The sequence below is a fragment of the Chelon labrosus genome, assembly GCF_963514085.1.
Source record: "Chelon labrosus genome assembly, chromosome: 20".
NCBI classification, from domain to species: Eukaryota; Metazoa; Chordata; class Actinopteri; order Mugiliformes; family Mugilidae; genus Chelon; species Chelon labrosus.
This window is the reverse complement of record NC_140353.1, coordinates 24,881,560-24,897,913: the sequence shown is the minus strand read 5'-3', so window position 1 is coordinate 24,897,913 and position 16,354 is coordinate 24,881,560. Positions and strand designations below refer to the sequence as shown.

General features: G+C 40.8%; 1 protein-coding gene across 1 annotated transcript in view; it reads right to left on the bottom strand.

Annotated features, from left to right (window-relative positions):
• rrh (retinal pigment epithelium-derived rhodopsin homolog) overlaps positions 1–12,465 on the bottom strand; it is a gene marked incomplete at both ends in the record, with an annotated part of 42,479 nt that extends 30,014 nt beyond the window's left edge. Inside the window, 4 exons of the mRNA XM_084569275.1 lie at positions 8,225–8,378; positions 8,946–9,045; positions 10,539–10,729; positions 12,363–12,465. Coding sequence (XP_084425401.1) covers positions 8,225–8,378; positions 8,946–9,045; positions 10,539–10,729; positions 12,363–12,465 — 548 coding nt within the window. The remainder of the gene's footprint in view (positions 1–8,224; positions 8,379–8,945; positions 9,046–10,538; positions 10,730–12,362) is intronic.
• Positions 12,466–16,354: the final 3,889 nt, after the last annotated feature.

Sequence of the window (16,354 nt, the reverse complement as noted above, 5' to 3'; positions counted from 1 at the left end):
TATGGTGCTGTCCATTTCCTGCTTTCTCTTCATCCTCTTCAGTCTGCCACCATCTCTACCTGGAGAGAGATGTAAACATATTTTGATGGTCCAGTCTATTTCCTGGGGGGTATTCCAGGAAGCAGGTTTAACAAACACTGAGATAAAACTTAACCTCTGGGTTGTCTGAACCTGAGGCGACTAAACCCGAGCTGTCGGTTCCAAAACACCGGTTAGCAATCAGTTCAATCAACCCCGGATTGTTTAACCCAGAGTTGTGCGCGATCACGGCGAAGTTATAAAGGCATCATCAATTGAGAGTCAAAACCATGAGTAAAAATGGCAAAGCGCAGAGCAGCCTATTTTTCTGAAGCGGAGCAGCAAGTTCTGCTCGAGGCGTACGAGGAGGAAAGAGCGATAATCACGAAAAAAGCAATACTTGCGCGTCTGCCAAGGAACGAGATCTTGCTTGGCAGAGAATTGCCGACCGCGTAAATGCGTAAGTTTAGTAGGATATAGCACACTAATGTGTCAGAAGCACAATAATTCAGTAGATATTAGGCTACATATTAACTGCTTTGTATGAGACTTTCTTATACTATAGAATACCTTGTCATATATTGTATTATTTTTAATTAGATGTAACCCGACTGCCCTCAAGAGAACGTGGCCGCAGGTCAAAACAAAATATAAAAACATTGTCCAAGTTGGTAAGATATATCTGGGTGCATCATCTTAGACATCACTTATCCAGTATTATATTCTTGAATTGCCATATTGCAACAAGTTACGTTCATTTCAAAGCCAATAGGAAGAAAGCAGAGGAGAGGAAGACCGGTTCTGGGCCAGCGGTGCCCCCCCCCCGTGGAGGAGTTGGCGATCAGTATCAATCGAGGGCGTCCGATGATGGAGGGGATTCCTGGGGGCACGTCATCGGAGCCCTCAACCTCCCAGGAGGAGCAAAATGAACAAGTGCAATGTATTTACCCTAATAGGCCCACGCCGAAATCACTTATGTCTAATTTGTGTAGCCTTGCATGTTCGAAAATGACCAATTTATAGCCAATATTACCGTTCATATAAATAATGGGAGGATGAAGAGACATTATCAGCAGTCACGGAGGAATCAAATTAAAGATCGAGGTAAAGAAATGGGATGTGCAGAGACTAGAGCATAGTTGCTTCATGTTTTCTGTCAGTGCATGAGAACATTGGATCAGAACATTTGCTCTATAATGAAGTGTTTTCTCTTTTCAGGCCATGAAACACGCAATGGGCAAATAAATGTGTGAAACAGTCTTACGTGCATTTATTTTATTTTTTTTTGGTTGAAGTGATTGTGACAGATTTCATCACGCATTCTTTGACCATCTCTGATGTCAAGTTGCTGAATGTGTTCCTATCTGCTCCTCAATAGCAGGAACTAATTCATTGCGCAACGTTGCAATGTTGTGCAATAGGCTATCGCACGCGCAACAATTACGATGAGCGAATCCACGATGCGTAACGTTCGAAATGTGGGGATGGAGAATGTTGTTTAAATATATTAAAGATTCCTCAGAAAAACAGTAGCGCTCTGGCAAAAACTCATTAGGAAAAGAAAGGATATTAAGTCGTGGTCTTATCACCCTCTCACGGTGAATAGCCCCAATGATTTGTGCTTCAATGTCAATTGGATCTTCCTCAAAAGGAAACGTCATTCTGTGACAAGTGTGGAAACAGCGGTCTGGCTGAACGTGCACTTAAATACCCGAACATAACCTGAACAAAACCTACCCCTACCAGGTTAAGTTCAGAGCCTATGTTACTATAGTTACTTACATAGCCTGATCATTTTTGAGCGTTCTGGAACCGAAATCCCAGGTTTACCGCTAACTCAGGGTTTACATACCCAGTTAAGTTCAGAGCCTATGTTACCATAGTTACTTACATAGCCTGATCATATTTGAGCGTTCTGGAACCGAAATCCCAGGTTTACCGCTAACTCTGGGTTTACATACCCAGAGTTAGCGGTAAACCTGCTTTCTGGAATACCCCCCTGGTCTGTGGCCCCAGATGTTAGTCAGTTACGCCAACAGCAGCTGAAACATACATACACAAATGATTGGAAATTAACATTTTTGTATCATTAGGTAATATGGCTACAGTAATTCTGTTAAAACTGATAGTGATGACAATATTCTGATGACAGATAAGTGTTCTCCCTACATCTGCTTGGTTTAATTTATGTACAAAACAAGGACTTACAGTGTTACACAAACTGTGAGTAGTCAGTATCAGTATGTAATCAATAAAAATAACTCTAAGATTCTTGAAAATAGAGTCTGTAGGTTTGTAAACACAACATTCAAACTGACCCGTTTTATGGTTGTTTACAAACAATAGTTTCAGTATAAGTTCCTAAACCTCAGACTTCACACCAGTCCCCTAGAACTGAAGAAGCTACTCAGATGAGTTGTGAAGCGTCTTCTCAAAAAAATAAAATAAAAACACATAACACATACATAAATAAAACTCTACAAGTCCACAGTTGCCTTTTTAAACGCTATTTAGGACTGAAGCGCGATATATCTGCAATTGCCAGGCCAGCGGGAAAAAAACGCCGACGGTCAGCTAGCAGAAGCTATGGCAGTAGCTCTAATGTTTAACTAGCTGGAAAAAACGTGGAAAAAGAAAACGACCCCTTCGGCAAAACATCCGCTGTGTTAAGTTCGTCTATATCATTTATTCAAAACGAATAGGGAAGTTTAACAGCAAAACAGTGCAGTCCATCCTTTCCTGAGCTGCATTTTAGGCTAACGGTAATCGTTAGCTAACGCTAACCATGCGTTAGCCACATAGCTAAACGTTAGCGTCCCTTGTTAACATTCAGGCTAGACTCTAGACAGAAATTGTCTTTGTATACCAACTGCTAACGCATTGTCTCAAAAACAAACGTTATCGTAAACATAAAACTGATGCATTTCACTCACCACGTCTTTGTTGTCCGTCTCACCGGAGTGCACGAGCAGCCATCAGCTCTGGCCACAGTGACGTCGGTGGCGTCAGTCACCTGGACGGTTACGTTACTTCCGTTGAGTGGCTGATGAATTTACAAAGTGGATAGCTGGCTGACCGTTGAAAGTCCGCTGTTGCAAGATTTAACTTTAAAATTTCAGATCAACTGTGATATCTGTCCTGTTTCGACAAGAACGCTATTGTTAAGGGTGATAGTTGATTTTGATTGACATCGATAATATATCATAATAATATTTTATTTATTTATTTTATTAAATCTGTGATGTTAAACAACAACTCACTCAAAAATATAGAAAAATAACTTTAAGGGTGGGATGAGTCCGGCCTCACATACACTATATTACCAAAAGTATTCGCTCACCTGCCTTTACTCATTCTATGAACTGAAGTGCCATCCCATTCCTAACTCATAGAATTCAATATGATGTCGGTCCACCTTTTGCAGCTATTACAGCTTCAACTCTTCTGGGAAGACTGTCCACAAGGTTGAGGAGAGTGTTTATAGGAATTTTTGACCATTCTTCCAAAAGCGCATTGGTGAGGTCACACACTGATGTTGGTCGAGAAGGCCTGGCTCTCAGTCTCCGCTCTAATTCATCCCAAAGGTGTTCTATCGGGTTCAGGTCAGGACTCTGTGCAGGCCAGTCAAGTTCATCCACACCAGACTCTGTCATCCACGTCTTTATGGACCTTGCTTTGTGCACTGGTGCACAGTCATGTTGGAAGAGGAAGGGGCCCGCTCCAAACTGTTCCCACAAGGTTGGGAGCATGGAATTGTCCAAAATGTTTTGGTATCCTGAAACATTCAATGTTCCTTTCACTGGAACTAAGGGGCCAAGCCCAGCTCCTGAAAAACAACCCCATACCATAATTCCTCCTCCACCAAATTTCACAGTTGGCACAATGCAATCTGAAATGTACCGTTCTCCTGGCAACCTCCAAACCCAGACTCGTCCATCAGATTGCCAGATGGAAAAGCGTGATTCATCACTCCAGAGAACGCGTCTCCACTGCTCTAGAGGCCAGTGGCGGCGTGCTTTACACCATTGCATCCGACGCCTTGCATTGCACTTGGTGATGTGTGGCTTGGCTGCAGCTGCTCGGCCATGGAAACCCATTCCATGAAGCTCTCTGCGTACTGTACTTGGGCTAATCTGAAGGTCACATGAAGTTTGTAGCTCTGTAGCAATTGACTGTGCAGAAAGTCGGCGACCTCTTTGCACTATGCGCTTCAGCATCCGCTGACCCCTCTCCGTCACTTTACGTGGCCTACCACTTCGTGGCTGAGTTGCTGTTTTTCCCAAACGCTTCCATTTTGTTATAATAGAGCTGACAGTTGACTGTGGAATATTTAGGAGCGAGGAAATTTCACGACTGGATTTGTTGCACAAGTGGCATCCTATGACAGTTCCACGCTGGAATTCACTGAGCTCCTGAGAGCGGCCCATTCTTTCACAAATGTCTTGTTTCACAGTCTGCATGCCTGAGTGCTTGAATTTATACACCTGGGGCCAGGCCAAGTGATTAGAACACCTGATTCTGATCATTTGAATGGGTGAGCGAATACTTTTGGTAATATAGTGTATGTGGCCCAGAGGTCTAAGCTGATATGTGGGCCGAATTCGGCACTCCACAAGTGGCCCACATCTGTCTGCCGGAGTAAAGACAGTGCTGCCATTGCCGCATCTGGGCCATGTCCGGCTCACATGCCGTATGCCAGTGCCGAGTGAACGCCACCTGTGCCGGCTTCAAGCCAGGTCTGGCCCACATGTCTCTGCTATGTGGGAATGAGTAGTGATGGCCCTCTGACACCCGAGGCTCCGACACATGCGCCGTAGCTCATGAAGCAATTGTATCGAACCACTGTGCCGAGGCGTGGTTCGGTCACGTGACTAGTGACGTTTGAAGCACTTGAGTGACGTTCGAAGCAGTTCAAGTGCTTCGAATGCTTCAGCGGCAAACGAATCACCTGAGGGGTTCGGTTTGTCATGTGAATCACCTGGTGGGATCGAGTGTGTTCAGGGATATCTCGGATATCCTATCCCTATTTAGTGGTGCTCATTTGAATGTTTCTTTGCATAGTAGGTTGGTTTGTTGCTGTAGTTGGAGTTAGTTGCGTATTTTGTGGAGATAGATCGTAAGATTCAGAGAGAAATAGATAAATTAGTTACATAGTTAGACAACACTAGATTGTTACATAGATAGTTCTAAATAGCGTTAGATTAGATAGAGAGAGGGAGATACAGATAAGATATAGACATATAGTCAGAAGTGCGTGTTTTGGTTAGGACAAATCACGTGTTTTGTGACGTATGAACCATTTCACTGCTTCATTCAGAAACCCTGTCACTGGTTTGGTTGTCTCGGCTCTTCGGGAGAGATGAGATGAGTCTTCGAAGCAAATAATGACTGAGTCAAGAGAGATTTGGTTTGACACTGTTGCATTCAGTACAGATATTCTCTAACACTACTAAACCATGATACCAAGAGCAAATGAAAATAGCTGATGTAAGGGCTAAACATAATCATTAGTGTAAATTAGCAAAGGTTCATAGAGTGTAGCAGTGACGTAATCAAAATGTTCCACCGACAACAGCACATCACTGATGAGGTTCGTGGTACACTGTGAAATCACCGGTCTTTCGTTAGCGAAACAAGGGTTCGATTCCCATTTGTTCTTTATTATTTATTTTATTGTTATATGTATATAAGTTTCTTATAATAAACTTTAAACCACATATCCATGTAATGTAGTCGAATAGGAATGTGCATGGCAAATCAAGTCCCATACAAGCATGAACCAGTGTGACACGTCTCCATTGCACTACATTTTATTGTCCACTAGATGTCCTAATAGACCACTGTGTCACTGAAGCTTTGAGTAATGAACCTTTTTTTGAATCACGTGTCGAAGCTTCAACAAAGCCTCGATTGCCCATCACTAGGAATGAGCACCCCTGGTGTAGACCCCCATCAAGTTGCGTGACATTACGTCTACAAGGGGCACTACAGGTGACACGGAAACATTTCATATGACTTTAAAGGGGAACTACTGTTTTTTACAACCTGTACCTTATTTCTAGCATAAAATGCCATTGTTTACTCACCAATATCACTTTTGTTTAATTTGCACTCGTTCAGGAGATAATTAGATCAGCGTTTATCCATTTAGCGAGAGTGATCAAGGCACCGCAACACAGATGACATTATCCAGATCATCTGTAGGTCAATCTACAGACCCCGGATGATGATAACAGGTAACTCCACACTCAGCGGGGAATAGCATCAGTGTATCAACAAAAAATTGGCGAAATGAACGACTTTCGTGGCAGATAATGCGTTATTTAGAGGCTGCGTTGCGGTACCCTGATCACTCTCGCTAAATGGATATACGCTGATCTAATTTTCTCCTGAACGAGTGCAAATGAAACAAAAGTGATATTGGTGAGTAAACGATGGTATTTTATGCTAGAAATAAGGTCCAGGTTGTAAAAAACAGTAGTTCCCCTTTAAGGCCTATTACTTTTGAAGTATTCACCCAATCCTTATGAAACTTAGCAACCATCATTATAATATGCTTGCGTACAATCTCGCCAAGATTCATGAAATTCGAGCAGTACAACCACTACATGTTCATATCTCACAAACCACCACAGTAAACTTCTTGAAATTTGACATTAATAATCTGTGGCTGACTCCTTACAAGCCCATCAAGTTTCATGCAATATGGTCTATAGGAGGCGTTGCTGGTGACTTATGCCTCTGCGTCCCGCTCAGGGACGACTTCGCCATGGGATGGAACCCTTTATAATCGCTTGCGATCATCTAATCTAGTTATTATTATTCTTTGCCTTCGCCTTCGTTTTCCCTAAAAGTGTCTGCTCAGGACAAACTGCAAAGGCCAAAGGCATCAAAGTTGGTAACTTGGTAGAAGTCCTAGCTTGTCACTGTGCCAAGGTGTCAATACACATGCCAGCAGCTCGGTGGCGCTATAATAAGCCAATTTACGTTTTGGCTTATATCTCAAGAACTGTGTGCCCTAGAAACAATCTCCCTCTGATTTCTTATAGAGCACTGGTTGTAATGGACTATGGCACGGCCATTTCCACCCGTCATTTTGAAAAAAATACACCTCAACTCAAAATCAACTCCTCTTAGCCCGTTCATCCAATTCTCACAAAACTTGGCATGTATCATTTATGGACAAAGATAATGAGTTCTCAAAATAACTTTAGCAGGGTTATTGATTACAAAGTTAATGGCTAATTAATTTTTACGGTGTGGCGCAGTATATCTCCAAAGCTAGTATTTTGTGAAGTATATACCCAAACTTCATATCATTGATAATCATATGATTCTGTACAAGCACCCCAAAGTTTGTGACCCCTTGTCTCTAGGGGGCGCTACACAAGCAACATTTCAATATCTCAAAAACTGCAATAGTTAAGTTAATGAAATTTGGCATACACAATCTGTAAAATATTGTCTAGACGCTCATCAAGTTGTGTGACATTAAGTCTACAGGGGGTGCTACAGGTGACACGCAAACATTTCATATGACTTTAAGGCCTATAACTTTTGAAGTATTCACCCAATCCTTATGAAAATTAGCAACTGTCATTATAATATGCTTGCATACAATCATGACAAGTTTCGTGAAATTCGGGCAGTAGGGGGCGCTACCACGACTACATGTTGATATCTCACAAACCACCACAGTAAACTGCTTGAAATCTGACAGTGATAATCTGTGGATGACTCCTTACAAGCCCACCAAGTTTTATGCAATACGGCCTACAGGGGGCGCTACTGTTGACTTATGCCTCTGTGTCCCGCTCAGAAACGACTTCGCCACGGCATGGACCCCTTTATAATCGCTTGCGATCAACTAGTTCTATTTGTATTTCCTTTGTCACCTTGCAACTGTCACTTTATGGGAGCAATGGCAACAAAACAATTTATTTGAAGGATTAATAAAGTATTCTGATTTATCATGTACTCTTGTTTGTATCTTATTTAGATGTTGCCTGTATTTTTTAGTCAGAAGTATGTGTTAGAGGTTATCTTTCTCCTCTCTCTTTGTCTGCCTCTACCTGGCAGGCCTCAAGCAGATGGGTCCCTCCATATGAGCTGGCTTCTGCTCAAAGTTTTTTCCTGTTATTTCCAGTATTTCCATGCCACTACCACCTTAGTGTTTGCTCTAACATTCACTTTTCTGGTAACTCACACATCATTCTGTCTCCAGTTGACGGTGCATGTAGCTCCAGTGGGGTCGGGGGCATAACTGGCCCAGCCTGCTATTGGCATGGAAGACCAGAACACAGCATTCAACCACGCTGCCAGAATTAGAAGTTTGTATGACTGAATTGTCATTTTCTGCCCTGAAGAGAGAAATTACATGTACAAAAACAACAAAGGTAAGGAAAGTCAGTATCTTTAAGAGTAAATACAATGTGGAGTTGTTTGAATAAAGTAGGCATTAAAAACTAAACATTACATAAGTGTACCTTTATCCTACTGAAATTCAGCTCTTTAAACTTGTATTTTAGCAAACTGTCAAAAGGTGAAAAATGGTTCTTTATATACCTACAAAGACCCAACACTGGATGTTTTTGTATAAATCTGTTAAAGATCCACATAAAAATGGCTGGAGTCAGGTGGGGGTAAAAGTAAATACATGATGGTAAATGAAAGAACATGAGATGACTGCAATCAAAAATGACAGATGTGTTCAAATGAAATAAGACTTTCTCCATTAAAAGGGATACTTGATAGTAAATTTACGCAGATTTTTTGATAATGCATTAGATGTCAAGGAGATGTCCAATCACCACCCTGGTGACTTTGATAACATAATAAAATCTGTTTCTGCTAAAAAGAAGTACATACTGTACATAGCAGTCAATAAAATTCTAAACATCAAGAGCAGAGGATCTATAAATAGATACCTATGTCTGGTCTGCAGATCGTGAGGTAGCGATCAATGGCCACCACAGTCAACAGGCCGATACTGGCCATGCCAAAAAAGATGTTGAGCGCTGCATATATCTGAAGACACAAACATAGAAAGACCATGATACATCACCCTGTAATTTCTATGCTCGCCTGTACTGACTTTGCCTTGAGACCCACTGCTAGAAATTACTTTCATACTTGTGACACATGGAGTTCAAGTTTAAATTTCCTGTTTCTGCAGTTAAATGTATATCTTTGTTTTCCGTGCATACTGTATGTTTTCCTTTGTGGACAAATTTTCTCAGCATTATATGGTCACATCTGCAGGATGAAGACACAAAACCTTGGTTGTGTCTAGCTGATATTAACATGAAAGCGGAGTGTGTGTGTGGGTCTAGAATGCATTTGCATCATGGTTGGTGTGATCCCATAGCAAGATGGTCTATAGTAAGATATGTTTATCTACTGTATGTCTATTTGTGCAGGTGTAACTTTGGAAAATGTTTGTTTTTGTTTTCTTTTGTGGAAAACTGACACTGAGCTATGCTATCTAACCTAGTGGAGGACATGATTTTGACTGACACCTCTGATATACAGTATACTATACTCCAATCAGGTATAACATTATGACCACTGACAGGAGAAGTGAATAACACTGACCATCTTGTGACAATGCAATGATCTGCTGGAAACTTTTGGACCTGGCATTCATGTGCATCTTACTTAGAAATGTACCACCCACCTAGACCAGACCCCAGGCACCCCCATCCCATAGCAATGACACTCCTTGATGGCAGCAGCCATCCCCATCATGATGTAGTCTGACACAGGCACACACACAAAAACGATTTAAGAAACAACTAAAAAAAAACATGAAAAACAGTACAAGGTGTTGACCTGGCCTCCAAATTCCCTAGATCCCAAACTGATCAAGTGTGTGTGGGATGCACAAGCCTGATTCACAGAGGCCCCCAAAGGCCCCCACTAACAAAATTCTGTTGTCAGGCACTACAGGACACCCTCAGAAGGCCCATGTTCATTCTCTGATGAGTCACAACTGTTCTGAAGGCACAAGGGAGACCTACACAATATTAAGCAGATGGTCAGAATGTTATGCCTGATTGGTGTATATAAAATACAAAAAGAGAGTGTGCTGTGAGAATTCACAGCCCTTTTTCACTGTGGATAAGTATCATTATTGCTCAATATCACTGTACAATAACAATGCCAAAGAGAGCAAAAACAAGAATAAGAACAATCAACATGATGCAATGCAGCAATGAACCATCTGATCACAGTTTTTCTCTTTAGAGAAGTTCAGGAAACATGATGGCACCGAAAACTACACTGTTTAGGGAATTTCTGACTTTGAATATTGAATCTGTTTATATTTGATAGGAATGTGAGGATATATACTTAAACAAAAATAATGAGCACAGAAAGGAAAAAAAAAAACATCACAACACATCAGAAAATCCAACCTTAGGTGTGGTTATGTGTATAGTTAATCTTAAATACAAAAAAAGGTAGGTTGTTCTATCAATGCATAATGTACGTCTATGTGAAGGTGTTCACATTCAACCCACTTGGCAACCAGTGTAGCCAAATTTCCAGCTCCCATGGATGTCTGACGCAGCTGACATGGGATAGCCAATACCAGCCACTCCGATGTCAGTAAAAGCCAGGTTGATTATTATGAAGTTGGTGGCAGTGCGGAGCTCCTTAAACTTGACAAACATTAACAGTACCACAATGTTGCTTGCTAAACTGATGATACCTGAGAAGAAAAAAAGAAATAGTGAAGGATAAAAAGGCAAACATTGAACACTTATTTATTCTAAACAGAAATTACAATAGCTGAGGAGGCGGAAAGAAACAAGAAACAACAAGGGCAAATGTAATGGTAAATGGCCTTGTTTTCACATAGCACCTTTCTACCTATTGGTACTCAAAGCGCTTTACAAATAAAAATAAAATAAAAATAGTATAATCAAAACATTTACAGAATTAGCATATGAACAAATGTACAAGAAACTGAGATGGAAAAATATATTTATATACAAAGGAATGATAGTATGGTGCAATAGTGTGCATTAACATGATTAGCATGTGAATGACTGAATAGCAAACTTAGAATGTTGTACTGTATATTAAATGGACTGCACATATAGTTGGGGGGAAATGGGAAATTTACTGGACCTTTTTTTTACAGCTGTACCTTACTAATAATTTCTGAGTGAGAAACATCACTAATGCACGCTGTTTCCCTGTGTTATTCCTGATTTGACAAATCAAACATCTGCTTTTAAACCTGCTCGCTTAGAATTACAAACAAACAATATTGATCTGATTGGAACAAGGCTATAATAGTCAGGTTCAAGAGGTTGTGATAAATAGTAAATGGTCTTGTTTTTATATAGCGCTTTTCTACCTATTGTTACTCAAACCTCTTTACAGTCACAGTGGCATATGTTCCCATTCACTCATACAAGCACACGCATTCACAAACCAGTGCCATGCACTGGGAGCAACTGGGGTTCAGTGTCATGCACGAGGACACTTTGGCATGTGACATGTTCTGGGGATTAAACTGCTAGCTCTCCGGGTTGGTGGACAACCCACTTTACCTACTCTTCCACAGATTTAGATCAGACTAACAAAGCTGAACAAACCAAACATAAACAAAGGTTAAAATCTTTATTGCTGTAGCTTTATGTTTCACTGTCTTAATGATGATGCTAGGTAGAACAAATATTAAACACCCATGTTCTGGTAATGTACAATGCCAGTGTAATTAAGCATCTAATGTGGAATTCATTGCCAAGGCCAAGCTATATTGCATAACGCAGAACAGCTTTTGAAAGGATAATTATAGATTAATTTGTTTCACAATGGATGGTCTTAAAAACTCTAAGCTTAAAGTGTAATACCAGTGTAATACAATATAAAAAGTGATATTGGTGAGTAAACAATGGTATTTTATGCTAGAAATAAGGTCCAGGTTGTAAAAAACAGTAGTTCCCCTTTAAGTATTTACTTTACGGTCGTGTTCTTTTTACCCTGAACAGTATCATGCTTTCATAAATGAAGAAGGAGAATAAACATACAATAAAACAGCAGCAGCAGCTTCTGATTGACAAGTAACTACAACAATGACTTTTTAAACTTTATGATTCAAGATGAACTTCCTGATTTTATTTCCGCAACAGTATTCCAAATTCTAAAACAAGGTCATAATGAGTGGTTTGAAATTCATGTCAGAGCCGTGTAGTGCGTTGACAGAGGTTCTTATGATATACACGATATCTCTGACAAATATAAATCAGTATTTAAACAATAGCCAACAATGTTATAAAAACACAGAGCAGAACAATAACACTGACACATAATGACGTTTTTGTATTTGTTACCTGCAGTAATAAGATACCCAGCTACTATGTTGTGCTCAAGTTGGGTGAAAGCACTTTTTCCCCCGTAAGGTGCTGAAATATTAATGCTAGAGTCACTTCCCATTTCCTGTGTTAGGTCTCAGAAAAAAAAAGCAAAAACAGATTACACTTAACTGAAGTGAGCAGCAAGTATCAAAAATTATGGAGAATCCCAGAAAAAATAAAAATCTAAAGAAATTCAGAGAGGCAGTATTGCTGCCGCTAAACAAAATCTGCTGGAGTTGAAGAGGGGTGAGGTTAAATGTAGAGGGATGGGATGTAGAGGATTATTACATACCACAGCGCCTCGCAGCTTTCTGGACGTAACACTGAAAGCAAGGCTCCACAAGAGGATTACCATTCACGTGGAGTTGCTTGCAAGTTGGGCTCTAGCCAGTAAGCCTCTCTAGCCACTCTAGCCAGTGGTATTACATGCTTTAATATGAGATAGAAACATCTCTTTCTCTGTTCAATTCGTAGAAGACAAATACACACACACACACAATATGCACAATCCAAAACCAACTCAGTCAGACACTGGTGATAGGAGCTAGACTATTTGTGTCACTTAGATATTTGGCCATTGTGAGGTCATGGTAATTGCCTCTGTGGGATTTATGTATAAGCAAAAAATCATTATAGTGATATCTGTCATTGTTGTAACCAAATTTAAGGACGCTAATAGTTATTTTCATGCCAGGAGCCAATGCAATAAGGGGCAGTTGCCCAAACTTAAGTACCTTGGTCAACAGCTGGTTTCACAAACTGGACAAGGTCAGCTAACATAGACTCAGTATACAAAAAAGGTCAGCGCCGTCTCTATTTCCTTAGGAGACTAAGATCGTTTAATATCTGCCGGAAGCTGCTGGACATTTTTTACATGGCCTTATATATTCATATTATTATATAACTTAAATATCTTTTAGATCTGTTTCTATGCGATGAAGCTACTGGATGCCGAATTTCCCACGGGATAAATAAAATATCTTTCTATCTATGTATCCACTGACTTTCTTCCAATGACATTCAATGTTGCCCCTTCAAAAAAATATGTTGTAAAGTCCTCGGTACACTATAATTCAAAACGGAACAATTTAATACAGAAATGTTAATACTGAACTAATTCAAAAGAAGGTTTAACCTATTCAAGTCAAGTTATATTAACCATTAATACAGGAATCCAAGAACACCAGATTTCTTGATGACGCCAAGTCCAGGCTGACAAAGATTCATTGTTCTCTCGAGCCGTATAATCCTTGAGACAGAGAGAGTAATAACTTTTTTATTTACCAATGAAGCCACTGGTGAGAAAACATCACCTTAAAGATGAATCGTCAAGTACAATGGCATTAGAAATGTCTGACCAAACCTGTATTTGGATTTCATCGCTCTTACTTACAGTATTTCTCAATATGCTGTTCAGGCTATTCTGCTTCTGAATTATTGTAGGGGAAGTAATTTGTATAAAGCATAAAAACAAAGGACTCCCAGGACATGTTCTGACTATTTCCTAATGTTTGAATTTACAATAATTGAATATACAACAATTGGAATGATATTTTATCACAGCAGAAGCCTATCTGGTCGCTAAATTTAAGGAAATTATTCCTTTATTGTTTACTTCAATGCCATGAACTGATATAATGAAGTGTAGCTACCAAAATGTGACTATTGCACAAATTATCTTGTTGATATCATTGCAGCAGGGGATCCAAAACATCTTTTTCACAACTGTCAAAAAGATGTCAAAGACACTTGCCATCGCTGCTCTTCCTCATTCCTCTAAAACCCAACCTTTATACATATCCACTTTTCCACCTACCACGTTATGGACTCTGTAGCTCTGTGACAGCAAAGCATCGGAGTGCTCCGGTGTGACGAGGTGGTGACGAAACGGCGCAGCTGATGCAGGTCCCTCTGGGACCGGTAGACAGGTGTTGCGTGGTCTGCACTCCAATACCCAGCTTTGCTTGAGAGCGTTGTAAGTGTACAGCCGAAGGCAGTAGATTGCAACTTCACAATGTCTTTGTGAACACGCCGTGTAGGTGTCAATCCGTGTATCATTCGTTCTTTCCATTTTCAAATGGCATCAAAAATAAAAAATAAAATGAAAAAGTGACTGGTTATTTTGTTATTGGTTTTTTAATCTAACAGAAAAAAAACTAAATAATGCCTGGTTTTTCATATTTCAATTTTAGGCTCAGATCAAAAATACGAAGTGGAAAAAACGGGCCATGGGACTGAATTTGATTTTAATATTTAATTGGTCGGGTTTACGTGACCCGGAAGTTTTATAATGAGAGTTAACAAACACGTTAGCTTGCTAGCCGCCCTAGTATGTCAATTTAGCCGCCACATCGATCGATCTAATGTGCCGCAATTTTGCTGCTGTAGCCGTCAACAACCGCAGTGAAGTTAGTTTTAAGTTGGATATTCGACAGACATTCGCTCTGGGTAAACCTCTTTTTCGCTATGGGTACAGTGTATGGAAGTATTTCTGTGCCATCTGAGTTTGAACATAAATTTATTTGATACAGATCATCAGCCATGGCCGCCAGCTCAAGTGGTGGTGCTACGGTGAGTGTGTTTACTCTGCTTGCCATTTGTGTTCGTAAAATAATACTCGACATGTTGCACATTAACCGGATTTATTGAACAATATCTACACAGAATTTCTAATGAGGTGGCGTTTGTGAAAACTGCGTTAGTAACTAACTAACTAACTAACTAACGGTTTTAGCTTTCGGTTCTGGGCAGCAAGTATGAGGTTTGACAGTACATTAAACCGTGACAGTGTTTTTATGTTTATTCTATGTTCGTACCATTCAGACTTGAGTGTTGAAGAGAGATTATTTTAGGCACAATCAATCATGTTGAATAAGCCTATATCTGAATTTGTGTCTTTTGTATAATCCACGAGGAGGCATACAGTAAGAAATCAAAATATGGTCACATTAGCTGTTTAAAACACAATCTTTGTGCTGCTGGTTTGTAATACCCTTCTTATTATTTCTGTGTTGTTTGTGATGACAGGGCAGTCATGATGATAATATTTTGCAATCAGCCCAGCGCTTATTACATTTACTCAGTTCCAGTGGCGGTTCTACATTGAATTACGCCCCGGGCGAGACCCCCTCCGAGTGGATTACCCCCCCTCCGTTTAATTTGGGAGATACCCAGAGGTGAACTGTCCCCCGCGCCCCTCTCCCCTTTCCCTTTCTCACATGCAGCTTCTGTGCACGGCACCTTCTCAGCAAGCAGGGGCGCCTGCAGCTGCAGGGGGCGCCAATTTGCCAATTCCCCACACAGATATGACAGATAATAGAAAACCATGTAGAGGCGCAGATGTATTTGTTTATTTTTGCTCGTGCTGCCCCCCTTGTGTCATGAAAATACTGCTCTCTGGTAAGTTGTAAGTACTTGCATGAGTCTTGTTTGACTACTACTAATATTTACTTTCACATTTTTCTTTATGTAGCAGGATGAGATGCCCCATCCTGGCTCTCATACAGGTGAATGTGCTGCTTGGCTCCCCTCTCGCCTCCATTAACCAATTAACGCATGGGGTTACCCTGTGGGTGCATTGACTGTAGGGGGGCAGTGTTCATCTTTTCGGCCTCTTGCTCTTTGGCTCTGATGTCCGCCCACTTCCGTTTTGCCTCACTTCCTCCGGCTCACCGTCGCCTGTGCAGGTAATGTGGCGGTAGCTGCCTCGCTTAGTCTCTTTGCATGTAGTTTTAGATTTGTGCATGTCACCCCAATTACTGTTTGTCTGCGTGTAGACGTCTGACACAGCCAATACCTGACTGGCTCACGGGGAATCGCCGATCAAATATGGATGGCCCGTCGTCGGCTGCAGTTTGTTAATGCGGCTAGCAGAGCATGAAGCCTTCCGCTCCTCTCCCGTGTGCGATCTGACGCTGCCTGTTCGGTATGTAAGGTTTATGTTAGCCTGTCTCTCAGCCTCTGCATTA